This window comes from Urocitellus parryii, chromosome 5 (genome assembly GCF_045843805.1).
Source record: "Urocitellus parryii isolate mUroPar1 chromosome 5, mUroPar1.hap1, whole genome shotgun sequence".
Lineage (NCBI taxonomy): Eukaryota > Metazoa > Chordata > Mammalia > Rodentia > Sciuridae > Urocitellus > Urocitellus parryii.
In genome coordinates, this window is record NC_135535.1 from 159,881,669 (window position 1) to 159,895,630 (window position 13,962).

At 35.0% G+C, this 13,962-nt stretch overlaps 1 protein-coding gene across 3 annotated transcripts in view; it reads right to left on the reverse strand.

Moving 5' to 3' along the window:
• The window catches only part of Micu1 (mitochondrial calcium uptake 1), a 178,748-nt gene that overhangs the window by 122,476 nt on the left and 42,310 nt on the right, over positions 1–13,962 (reverse strand). For all 3 annotated transcript variants that reach the window (XM_026405812.2, XM_026405809.2, XM_026405811.2), the window contains exons 3-4: positions 13,191–13,365; positions 7,638–7,800 (exon numbers count right to left, since the gene is read on the reverse strand). In XM_026405812.2, the coding sequence (XP_026261597.1) occupies positions 7,638–7,800; positions 13,191–13,365 (338 nt within the window). The remainder of the gene's footprint in view (positions 1–7,637; positions 7,801–13,190; positions 13,366–13,962) is intronic.

The window sequence follows — 13,962 nt, forward strand, 5'->3', positions numbered from 1 at the left end:
TGATAAACTTTATGTGCTTATGACAATTTTTTTAAAAGGATGTGAGCAACATGCTGACATAGTGATCTCCTCCATCCCCTTTTTCAAATATTATGCCTTTCTCATTTTAAATCTCCACCTTCTGTAATCTGCTTAGACAGATTTGAACTCAAGCTATCCTAGTAATTAAAATAAACCATTTCAATGAGAAGATAACACAGCAACTTAAATCAGTGAACACGCCACTTCTACCTAAATGTGAATCTGGTCTACACTGAGGCAACTCATGGCAGAAAGAGGTCTTTCCAGACACATTCAGCAAATTTAACCATTTCAAATTTATTCAAGATGTTATAGAAAACTGTTAACTACAGCTATAGTAAATAGATGTTCAATGAATTCAAAGTGTATAATTAATGACTGATAAACCCCCAGGCATTCCATAATTAGATGAGGCCCCTTTTCTGTGGATCATGTAAAATATCTGTTATGTAACATGTTCTATATAATTAAATTATAATGTATTAAATTGTAAGAAAATATCGAGAAGAATAAGGGCATCATCTTAGACTTAAGTATTAAAACATGTTTGTCCTTATGTAAAAATTTTAAATTATTTTCTATAAATTTTGCAGTCTATAACCATTCATTTCTTATCCTTTACAAGTGTTAATCTTCATATAATCAAAGATGGCTCAGTTTCAGATTTCAACAACATCTCATATATATTTAATTTTTGAGTGAAGTTTAGTACTCTGATTTGGTATATAAAGGTCATGAAAATTATGATGGTTGATGAATCCAGACTACAATGGCTATCAGATATCTAAGCCTAGTGCTTTTCTTTGGATAAAACTTTGATGACTGGTCAGTTATTTCTATAGTATATTAGAAATAATTTAGTGTGACCTTTCTGTTTGACTTCAACTTACATGATTTTTCCCCCTAAAATCATGTTCATCAAATGCGTTGAAGTCATTTGCATCATCAGTGTAATGCAAATACAACAGTGATAGAAGGTGGATAACATTTACTGAGCACTTGCTTTGTTTTAGATACTGTTCTTGACACACATTATTACTTCATTCAATTCTCCTTGCAAGTATACAGGAGTTGAAAACTATAGTCCTTAGGTCAAATCCAGGCAATCTACATTTTCTTTTTTCCTTTTTTCTTTATAGTTCAATAGCTAAGGTGTGTTTACCATTTTGCCTCTTGGCCTGTCAAGCCTTAAATATTTACTGTCTGGTCTTTTATTTTTATTTTTTTTAATATTTATTTTTTAGTTCTCGGCGGACACAACATCTTTGTTGGTATGTGGTGCTGAGGATCGAACCCGGGCCGCACGCATGCCAGGCGAGCGCGCTACCGCTTGAGCCACATCCCCAGCCCTACTGTCTGGTCTTTTGAGAAAAAGTTTTCTGTTCTCTAAGAGCATATCAGCTGGTGTCTGATGCCTTAAAAAAAAAAAAAAAAAAATCAGCACTATTTTTTGTTTTATTTTTGCAGTACTGGGGATTAAACCTGGGGTGCTCTGCCACTGAGCTACCCCCTACCCCCTTTTTAAAATTTTGAAACAGGGCTCACTAAATTGCCCAGGCTGGCCTGGAATTCAACATCCTCCTGCTTCAGCCTCCTGAGTAGTTGGGATTACAGATGTGTCACAGTGCCTGACAAGTTAGCACTGTTTTCAATGTATTTAGCTTTCAGAAACTTTGTTCTGCTCAGGATGACATGACACAATTAAAACCAAGAATCAATAGGTGGGTTAGATTCAAACTAAAAGCTGCTTCTTAGAAAAAAAAAAAATCAGTGAGGTGAATAGAGAGCCTACAGAATGGGAGCAAATTTTTACCCCTCACACATCAGATACAGCACTAATCTCTAGGATACAATCATAATGCACTCAAAAACCTTAACACCAAAAAACCCCAAATAACCCAATCAATAAATGGGCCAAGGAACTGAACAGGCACTTCTCAGAAGATGATATACAATCAATCAATAAACATATGAAAAAATGTTCAACATCTCTAGCAATTAGAAAAATGCAAATCAAAACTACTGTAAGATATCATCTCACTCCAGTCAGAATGGCAGCTATCAAGAATACAAAAAAAAAAAAAAAAAAAAAAAAAGAATACAAACAACAATAAGCATCGGCCAGGCTGTGGAGAGAAAGGTACACTCAAACATTGCTGGTGGGACTGTAAATTGGTACAGACAATATGGAAAGCAGTATGGAGATTGCTTGAAAAACTTAGAATGAAACCACCAGCTATTCCACTCCTTGGTTTATACCCAAAGGACTTAAAAACAGCATACTACAGGGACACAGCCACATCAATGTTTATAGCAGCACAATTCACAACAGCTAAATTGCGGAACCAACCCAGATGCTCTTCAGTAGATGAATGGATAAGGAAACTGTGGTATATATACACAATGGCACATTATTCAGCATTAGAAAAGAATAAAAATCATGGCATTTTCAGGCAAATGGATGAAGTTGGAGAATACAACGCTAAGTGAAGTAAGACAATCCCCCCCAAATCAAAGGCTGAATATTTTCTTTTGCTATGAGGATGCTGACTCATAATGGCGGTGCAGTGTGTGTGTGTATGGGGGGGGGGCAGTGGACAGCATGGGAGGAATGGAGGCAAAGGGGAGGGAAGGGAAGAGAGGGGGCAAGGGGGTAGGAATGATGGTGGAATGAGTTAGACATCATTACCCTAAGTATATGTATAAAACACAAATGGTGTGAAAATACTTTTGTGTACAATCAGTGACTGTACAATTGTGCTCTATATGTGTAATATGAAATGAATTACATTCTGCCATCATGTATAGCAAATTAGAATAAATAAATAAATAAATAATCTAATTTTAAAAATTGTTAAAAAGATGACACAACACATTAATTTTTGGAAAAAGAATACCATGATTCATATTCCATGTAAATACAGCTCATTGTTAACTCATATAATTCTCTACTCCAGAAGTCAGCAAAGTTCTTCTGCAAAAGGACAGGATGCAAAAGGGTAGAAAGTAAATACTTCAGGTTCATAGGCCACATTTGGTCTCTGCTGCAATAACTGAACTCAGTTATTATAGCTCAAAAGCTGGCATACATAAATGAATAAACATGGCTATGTTTGTAAAATTTCTTGCAAACATTGAAATTTAAGTTTCATATAATTTTCAGGTGTCACAAAATATTCTTGTGATACATTTAAAAATGTTCCAACCATTCTCTGCTCATGGGTCATATAGAAACAAGAGTCATATGGAAAGAGTAGTTTGCCAACTTCTACTGCAGGGAAAGTATATACTATAGGGGAATAAAAACAAAAGTACAACACACAATAGATAAGTGGAGAAAATATTATTGCAAAAATGTTTTTAAAATATATTTATTGTACTATGTAACCAGTATAAAATAATGTGTCACTAACAGTGCTCTAGGTGAGAATATCATTAAAAGCATTAAGGGTCATCCTCAGGAGACTACAGGGTCCAGGATTAACTAAATCACAGTAAGATCTGTGTTCCTCTTTTTCATCTCTCATGTAGATGATGCATAGGGTCAATCAGTTGGAGATGAGGGAAGAGAAAACAAGGATCCTCTTTATAATAGGGTATGCTTTGCTCTGACCAAAGCCCAAGTTTTCTTTATGAAACATTTAAATTTCTCCCCATGCCCCAGGTTACCAAAATCATTGCCTGCCTATGCAGAACGGGTTACAACAACAGATAGAGCCACTCAAAGCCTAGTGCCTCAAGCAACTACCCAATTCACTACACTAAGGAATGGTGATGACACAGACTTTACAGAAAGGGAAATAAGATGTGTTCAAGTCACAGAGAAAAAAAATTTCTCTTTTAATGAGCTTCCTATTTAACTATGGCTACTCAATTCTTTTTTAATATTCAGTACATGAGTATTTTTATTCAACATTTCACTCTGAAATTCGTCAGCTCTCTACTCATTTCAAAACAGCTTAATTTTAGGGCTTCATATAGTCTATGCTTCATGATTATTTTTGAACAGTTCTAAAACTAAAACTTACAAATTTAGATCTCATGGGTATCCTAGGATACAGGATGTGTGAAGTCATGACAAAACAAAGTTGAAATATGAGCTGCTGGCTACAGTCCAGCCATCTGATAGAAATTCAAACTATAAAAAAACTTACAGACTCACTATTCTTTATTTCAACTCATAAGAATAATATACTTTACTTCTGCTGCATCAACATTTGTGGGAATTCCAGTTCATAAGCAAATGAAAAGGAAGCCAATTTTTCATTGAATTTCATTTTAATATATTAGAATTTCTCCTCATGATTATAATTATTATTCTGACTTTTTATGTAAAAGAAAAATGTACTTGGCATCTTGGATACTTAGCAACTATTTTGCTTATGTAATAATAGGTCTTTCAACAATTACAAAATGGGGTGGGGGATGCAGTTTAGTGTAGAGAACTTGCCAAGCCAGGCCCTAGGTTTAATTGCTAACACCACAAAAACAAACAAAACCCCTAAATGTCAAAATATATGAAAGCCATCATAATACACAATGATTTCTAAAAGGATAAAAATAATATTCCTCAAACAATAAATTAACTTTAGTGGACTGTCTAAAAAGTCTTGTTTCATTTTCATTGTCTCAACAGAAACAAAATACACTCGTCTTTAAAAGTTACTGATACAAATGAGATTTTACCTGAACAGCGAGATTTTACCTGAACAGTTTATTTATTTATTTTTTTTTTTGAAAGAGAGAGAGAGAGAGAGAGAGAGAGAGAGAGAGAGAATTTTTAATATTTATTTTTTAGTTCTCGGCGGACACAACATCTTTGTTGGTATGTGGTGCTGAGGATCGAACCCGGGCCGCACGCATGCCAGGCGAGCGCGCTACCGCTTGAGCCACATCCCCAGCCCTGAACAGTTTATTTTTATAGGAACAAAAATATTTTACTATCATAAAAATCAGGAAATATCTTCCAATCCTCTTCTCTCTACTTTACTCTCTTCCATATTTCACAAAACAAGGCCCTGAATCAAATTTAAAGGAATATAAGCCTAAAGTTTAATGTTTATTTTAAAAGACTGGTTACTCTATGACAACAGGAATTAATTACTGCATCCCTGAATCCATAGCAGATTCAATCAACCAACACTTGTAGAATTATTTATTTTATTTAAAAAAATGTTTATACATTTTTTGAGGTGAGATACTGTGGATTGAAATCGGGAGCACTCAACCATAGAGCCACATCCCTGGCCCTATTTTGTATTTTATTTAGAAACAGGGTCTCACTGAGTTGCTTAACACCTCGCTTTTGCTAAGGCTGGCTTTGAACTCACAATCCTCCTGCCTCAGCCTCCCAAGCCACTGGAATTACAGTCATGGGCCACTGTGCCTGGCAACACTTGCAGAATTAATAAATGTGAAGTCTGTTAAGAAGAAAAAAAAAAGAAGAAGCATACAAAGAATAATAAAATACTTTCTTCTAGTGTCAACATCCAGAGATTTTTCATTTTGGTAGCTTCCTTTTCAGGTGCTTTCTACCTGAGTGAAATACAAAGGGCAGAGGAAATATTCAACAACATCATAAGGATACAATCAGTAAAATCCAGACTATGGGAAATTCTATAATACAAATGACCTCCGTTCTTTCACTTCAATCATGAAGTTTTTATAGTGACTTTTCCAAAGTATTCTTACAAAGACAGTATTCTGCAGTTTCTGATCTGTTATCTAAGCAGTAAGCAGGTGACCTCATAAAGATTTCCTTCAATGCTGGAGCCAAAAAGAATGGAAAACAAAACAAAATCTCAGCCAGTATTTGCAGATTGGCTCTTAGCTTAGGTTTAACATTTAGTCAAGCTACCTACAACTCTTGACTTGAATTTTACCTCTTCTTTGCATTGAGTCCAAAGATCAGTAAAAGACACAAGCCCACTTAAATCTTTTTCAATCACTTCTGTCCCACAGCATACATACTGAAGAATCTGGAGTACAGTATGTGATGACCCTTCAAAAGGTCATCCTTCCCAGGTTGTTTAGTCTGTATGTTGCTTGGCCTGGGTGGCAATGGGCAGTATACTGCATATCTTTAATTTTTTTTTTTTTTTTTGGTAGATGACACAGAGGAAGCCACTTAAGTCCTGGATGGATGAAAGAAAGGACAAGCTTTTGTGCTAGTTAGTGGCTCAGTGAACTTCTGGACAAGTGTCAAATGTACACTCAAAACTTTTTGAGAACAAGTTGTATTGCTCACCTCCCTCCCTCCCAAATGTTAAGCCATACTAGGAACATAGCTGCTGTTCCTATGGCTGCTGCTGACCTGGGAAACAGGGATGGGAGGCAAAATTGCCACAAAGCTTTGTCACTAAAATTTAGTAGGCTCTTTCCTCAGTGAGTTCTCCCCTGGTTATGAGCTGATTAGTTGGCAGAATTTTTAAAAAATTGATTCTTATCTCTTTTCCAGCTTAATGGTTGCTTCAATAGAAAGTCTGTATCCTGGCGCTCCCTACTTGATCCTTTTTCCTAAAGTATCTCCCAGATACATTCTTAAATTATTATATTTAACTTCAAGCTATTTCTTTCCACACACCTTGTTTGTTAAGATTGTTTTCTCTAAATAAGCCATTCTCTTTTTTAAAATTTTTAGTTGTAGATGGATACGATACCTTTATTTTATTTATTCATTTTTATGTGATGCTGAAGATTGAACCCAGTGCCTCACAAGAGTTCTACCAGTGAGAACCCAGTGCTTGGCAAGAGTTCTATCACTGAGCTACAACCCCAACCCCCTTTCCCCTTATTCTTTTTTTTTTTTTTTTTTTTTTTTTTTTTTTTTTAGTATTTAGGTGGGTACAATATCTTTATTTTTTGTTTTTATGTGGTGTTGGAAATCGAACCCAGCGCCCCGGGCATGCCAGGCGAGCGCGCTACCGCTTGAGCCACATCCCCAGCCCCTCCCCTTATTCTTTACTTGTCTTTTATTCAAACCTACAAAATTTCTCTAAAGAGCATCCTCCAAATTTCCACATTGAGCTAAGTGCTTCTTCTTCTTTTTTTTTTTTTAAAAGAGAGAGTGAGAGAGGGAGAGGGAGAGAGAGAAAGAGAATTTTTTAAAATATTTATTTTTTAGTTATTGGCGGGCACAACATCTTTGTTTGTATGTAGTGCTGAGGATCGAACCCGGGCCGCACACATGCCAGGCGAGCGTGCTACCGCTTGAGCCACATCCCCAGCCCCTAAGTGGTTCTTCTTTCCACTGCCACAGGATATCTGCATAATATTCTTCTACAAATTCCTAAAATCACCTGTTACTGTGTTTATCTCCCTTGCTAAAAAAATAAATCAATAGCAATTACATGTATATTGCATTGACCTTGGGGACATTCTCATTATAGGTAATGAATGAGACAGAGAGGCACAGTCTCCTTAGCCCCTACTCCTTGCCACACTGAACTGCAGGCTCCCCTCTTTTGTACTACTAAAGTCCAGTACAACACCTGACATGCAATAATTACACAGTGAATGTAATAATGTCATGGACCTATAAAATTTATGCACCACAGATGTAAAATAGCCTATAACAAAATAAGTATCACAATCTGATTTTTCACTTTAGCACCTACGTTCTGGTTGTTTTTCATTGGGTGTTATGGATCGCACAAAATCTTGTGGAGTCATAAACACTTCTACTTCACCAGGCTCATTGATTACTTTCAAGGTGGCAAAGTATCGGAAGATTTTGTCTGGTGTGGAGTAGGCTCGGATCCTATTCTCATATTCCATCACCTAAAATTAGAAATTTAAAGAATGTTACTATATTTAAGCAATGTTCATATACTCCCATCTTTAATGCTCATTAATTTTCATATATATGTCTCATCTTATTTTTGAAGAAATTAATGTTACTACTCTTTCTATAATGAGGTTTTTTTTATGTTACAAATAAGCCTGACTTAAAATTTTAAAAATTTCTTTCTTGTAACATACCATTTATAACTCAGTTGAAGCAATGTTCATGTAACTTTTGTTTAGACTTCTTTTTTTTAAAGAATTGTCTAGTTTCTTAAATAACTGAAAGCTAGCAAAATTTAAAAACACCATAAAAGAATCCAAAAGGTCTTAATAACATGGTGCAATGTCATATACATAGTAGCCTACAGGTTCTTAAATACCAAGTTTTTGAAAAAAGGGACTGACTTTACTCTTCTCACTTCTATGTAATTTCCTCAATCCTAAAAGAAAACAGACTTGAGATTTCATGATTGTGAATAGTTATCAGGCCTTTAAAAACAAAGTACATTAAATGATGACACAGAAAAATGAAATTACATACCATGGAAACTCAAATTTTAATAGGTCTGAAGCAACAGATTTTTACTTTTTTTTTTTTGTACCGGGGATTGAACTCATTCAGGGGTATCTGACCAACATGTACTGAGCAACATTCCCAGCTTTATTTTTTGTATTTTATTGAGAGACAGGGTCTCATTTAGTTGCTTAGCACCTTGATTTTGCTGAGGCTGGCTTTGAACTTGCAATTTTCCTGCCTCAGCCTCCCAAGCTACTGGGATTCTAGGTGCATGCCACTGTGCTGGCAAATTTTTACTTTTCACTACAGGATTAAGCAAACTACCAAACTACTACATGATCTTTTATATACAGCATTATTTACAAAGGGTTAGAGTTGGTAATGCACATAAGCAAATGTTTGACAACAAAATCAAGTATGTTGGGGCTGGGGTTATAGCTCAGTGTAGAGCATTTGCCTAGCCAGTGTTGGATCCTCAGCACCACATAAAAATAAATAACTAAATAAAATTAAGGTATTGTGTCCATCTACAATTTTTTTAAATTAAGTATGTCATACATTAATTAACAGTGCAACATATTAATATTGTATCTCATTCCCTTATCTGGCATATAAGCTCCTATGCTAAGCATAGAACATATAAAATATTATTCTCAATCATATATACTACTTTGGTGAAGACATTTATCTTATCTTTAATTTTGAATGTTGAGGTAGCCAAAAATAAATACTATAATATAAATGGGTACAAAATGTATTGAAGCAATAAAACCTAAAACTCATCAATTCATTAATGTTAAGAAAAACATTCATGTTTGCAATTTGTCACATTAACATAGCAATTCCTGTACAGATCAGCCCTGACTAGATGTCACTTTGGGGTCATTGGTAGTAACTGTTTAACAATGGTTTCAATATCACTACCAGATGTGCTTTTAGCAATTAAGAAAAGACTGCTAATTTATACCTACATGACAAAAATTCAATGCTAACTTGAATTAAAATCTGAATAGATTTCAGAGAAGGCTTTATCAAAAGACTAAACATTGGCAAACAATAAGTAGCTTTTCAACCCCTTAGACGCTTTAAGACTTAGCCACAGTCATATAAAAAGCATTTTACATTAAACTACAACTGTATGCTGGGTAATACTGACTGCAGAAGATATATCTTTCTTTAGGCCATCTGGATTTCTCTTCTTCCTCTGAACAACAATAATAACAAAATGAAAGTTTGAAATGTTTATGGTATATAAGCTGTAACTATTGCCAAAGAGGGCTTTCTGAACTAAAAAATTAAATCAAATTATATACAAGGTACAAAGATAATATGTAAGTCAGGGATTTTAAAGCTGAACAATACGGTTTCCTTGTTATGAAAATCACTAAGTTATGCTGTTTAAAATTATTAGTTTGATCACAATTTATGCTACAAACACATTTTGCTATTATTACTATAAACCAATGGTTATAAGTTTTTTAAATTTATTTTTTAGTTGTAGTTGGACACAATACCTTTATTTTATTCATTTACTTTTATGTGGTGCTGAGGATTGAACCCAGGGTCTTGCATATTCGAGGTGAGCGCTCTACCGCTAAGCCACAACCCCAGTCCTATGAGTTTTAATTTGAAAAAAAGGTCAAGGAAAGTAACAGATCTAATGCACTCCTATACTAGTAGAATGAAGTATAGTCATAGTGTACAGTGTGTGTTGTGTGTGTGTGTGTTTCTTAGCATTATGTCTTGGAGATCAGTTTATATCAAGTTATATGGAGCTGCCTAATTTAAGTAAGCAGGTTAGATGGAAAATTAAAACTATAGTAAAGATTTCAGAATATTGGGTTGTGGTTCAGCAGTTGAGCACTAGTATGTGTGAGGCACAGGGTTTGATCCTCAGCACCACATAAAAATAAAATAAAGACATTGTGTCCACCTAAAACTAAAAAAATATATATTTAAAAAAAAGATTTCAGAATATAACATCTAAGCAAAATAACAAAGGCTTTGAACCAGAAACAGATCATCAAAGATTCTGGGACATTTGATCTAGAGAATAGATAAGGGAATCATGATAGTTCTTTCAAATATTTACCATATTTTCTTGAGTATCATTATATCAAGACACACATCATTAATAAAATTGCCCAACTCAAACAGATAAAAATTTGAGCATTATGTTTCTTACATGAACTGTACCAAAGAGTAAGTAACCAGATACTAATTGTAACCAAACAATGAATGAGACATTCTTTTTAGAAAAATATTCCATTAATATATGAAAAATATTTGATAACATTAGAATATCACCATTTTGCAACCACAATGAATTAACAGATCTGGTTTTAAACATCAATAGCTGCTAATATCATAAAGAGAAAAGTAACTACATATTAGTTGTCTCATGATAAAAAAAGAAAGAAAGAAAGAAAAAAAGAAAGAAAGAAAGAAAGAAAGAAAGAAAGAAAGAAAGAAAGAAAGAAAGAAATCACCTCTGGTATTGCCACATGGATCAAATCTAAGTCTGACTGAGCTGCAAAATCCAGTTGTCAATACTCAGGTACAACAAAGAGTAGAGCAACTTGCTGAATTGAATTAATAAACATCAGTGAAATCTAGACTCCAGGGAATTTTATAGGTTAAATGGCCTGGATTCTGTCACTTGTAGATTTTCATTAAACTCAGAGGTACTTTACCACTGAGCTACATCTCCAACACTTTTTATTTTTTATTTTAAGACAGGTCTCACTAAGTTACTTAGGGCATTGCTTAATTGCTGAGGCTGGCCTCAAACTTGCAATCCACCTGCCTCAGCCTCTTGATTTACTGGGTTTACAGGTATGCACCAACATGCCCAGTTCACTTATAGTTTAAGAGAATTAAAAGACACGAAAAAGACATACCATCAAAACAAAACAGGCAAGATTACATTATATGTCCAGGAATGAACATTTGAGTGATAAGACTGTAGGAATAAAAAGTCTGTTTTTTAACTGCTCAAGATGCCCAAAGGAAAGAAGGCCAAAGGGAAGAAGCAAGGGTAGTCATGAAGAAGCAGAAGGCCTAAAAGGTGATAGATAAATCTCTTGAGAAAGGGCCTAATAATTTTCACACAGGTCGGGATATCCCAAATGGACCTCATTTGCTTTGTCAAAAGGTCCCACTCCATCTGATTACAGTGGCAAAGGGCTCTCCTCCATATACAGCTGAAAGTTGCTCCTGCAATTAACCAGTTCACCCAGGCCTTGCACTGCCAAACAGGTACCCAGCAGCTTCTGGAGGCCCACAAATACAGATCAGAGACAAAAATAAGAGAAGGAGCAGAAAATATTGGCCTGGGCCAAATCAGTGAGACCCTGTCTCTAAAAAAATTACAAAATAGGGCTGGGGATATGGCTCAGCAATTGAGTGCCCCTAGGTTGGTCCCTGGTACTCCTCCCCCTGACCCCCCACCAAAAAAAGTAAAAGTTGGATCATTTTAAAACACAAAGGCCAAATATTCTCTGTGAGTGTGGATGCTGACTCATAATAGGTGGGGTGGGGGTGGGGGGTGGGAGGTCAAGGTACAGCAGATTGGACAGGGCAGAGTTGGGGGAGGGGAGGATGGGAATGGGAAAGACAGCAGAATGAATTGAACTTAACTTCCCATGTTCATATATGAATACACGACCAGTGTAACTCCACATCATGTACAACCATAAGAATGGGAAGTTGGGGCTGGGGATGTGGCACAAGCGGTAGCGCGCTCTCCTGGCATGCATGTGGCCCGGGTTCGATCCTCAGCACCACATACAAACAAAGAGTTGTGTCTGCCGATAACTATAAAATAAATATTTAAAAAATTCTCTCTTCTCTCTCTCCTCTCTCTCTTTAAAAAAAATGGGAAGTTTATACTCCATATATATATGATATTCAAAACACATTCTACTGTCATGTATAACTAAAATAAATAAATAAATAAAAGTTTAAAAAATATCAGTTATTTTAACTCTGTAAAATGTAAATAAAGCATGGCTATAAATGAAACTGTTAGCACAAGGTAAAGGTCAGCTTTCTTTTGAATTTACTCAGGGCAAAAGAATAAATAAATTTATCTTTATAGAAAAACTAATAAAGTTAAAAAGTATTATAAATAATATATATGATAACATAAAGCCCTGGGAAGACTCAGAAACCAAGAATCACTTGTGATACATAACTTCTGTTCAAATTAAGCTCAATCAGAAACGGATTTGGGGGCTAGAGGTATAGCTAAGTGATGAAGTGCTTGCCTAGCACTAGTAAGCCCCTGTATTTTTAATCACCAGTACCTGTCACCCCTGCTAAAAAAACTGGTGGGAATTGAGAAGAGATATTAAACAACTGTTCATCATGAGTGTATGCTGAACTCAAATGCCTAATATCATAGGTATTATTATAATAAAATTGAAACTTTTTTATGTATAGAAAAGCTACATAATAGCAGGTTGTGTTAACTACACAAAATCTTGACAGTAATCTGAAGTTTATGCTATCCTCAAAGTTACTCAGTTTTCTGGAAGTTATTTTTCCAAGAAAATTTATTCTCCCTTTACAACTTGACCTCATAAATCAGAAGTACTACAAAGAATATATGAGAAGATGAGCACTTAAAAGATCCATAAAGCAAGAATCAGTTTAGGTAGCTGAACTGAAAGAACTAAGGAAGAATATACTGGTCATTATTCCGTTTAATTTCACATTCATAAGTACCTTTGGCTTAGAACATGATGGAAAATAGCAAAGAGGTAAACAGCTTAGAAGTGAATATGAACCATTTAAAATACATAATAAAACTGCATTGGTCTACTTTAGGATATAATTCCAATTAACATAAAATTTTGTTCCATACTTTTCTGTCTCTGAATCCAGATCGTTTCTTCTTTTTTTCTTCTGGATAAGGCTCAAGACAATTATCAGCAGCCTTTTTTTCATGGTTACAAACTTCCCCTTCATCTTTATTCTTCCCTTTATCATCAGTGTCATTCTTTAAGTTGTTTACAAATGGTGGAGATTCTGCATGGGCCCTAAATGTGCAAAAGAAAAATTTAGATTAATCATGAAGGTCCATTTATTAGCCAAACAAGCAGTCACAGATACAGTTCAGCAGGAGCAATAGCAATGAAATTTGTCAAAAATTCTACATGAAGAAGTTCCTCAAGAAACTAACAATAGATCTATCATTTGACCCTGCAATTCTATTTCCAGTTACATATCAAAACAACCAAAATCAGGATCTCAAGTGATAACTGTACACTCAGGTTCATAGCAGCACTATTTATAGTACTTAAAACATGGAAGCAACCCAATTGTCAATTCGTGGATGAATGGATAAACAAAATGTGTGTGTATGTGTGTATGTGTGTGTGTGTGTGTGAGTTTGTGTATTTGTGTACAATGGAATATTATTCAGCATTTAAAAAGGAAATTCTGTCACATGCAAATGATGAATTAAAGATGTTAAGTGAAATAAGCCAGAAACAAAAAGACAAATAATGTACAATGCTACTTACATGAGTTACTTAGAGTAGTTAAATTCATAGAAATGGAAAACAGAATGGTGATTACTAGGGGCTGAGGAAGAACAGGAAAGTTATTTAAAAAAAACCCGTTTCACAATGAAT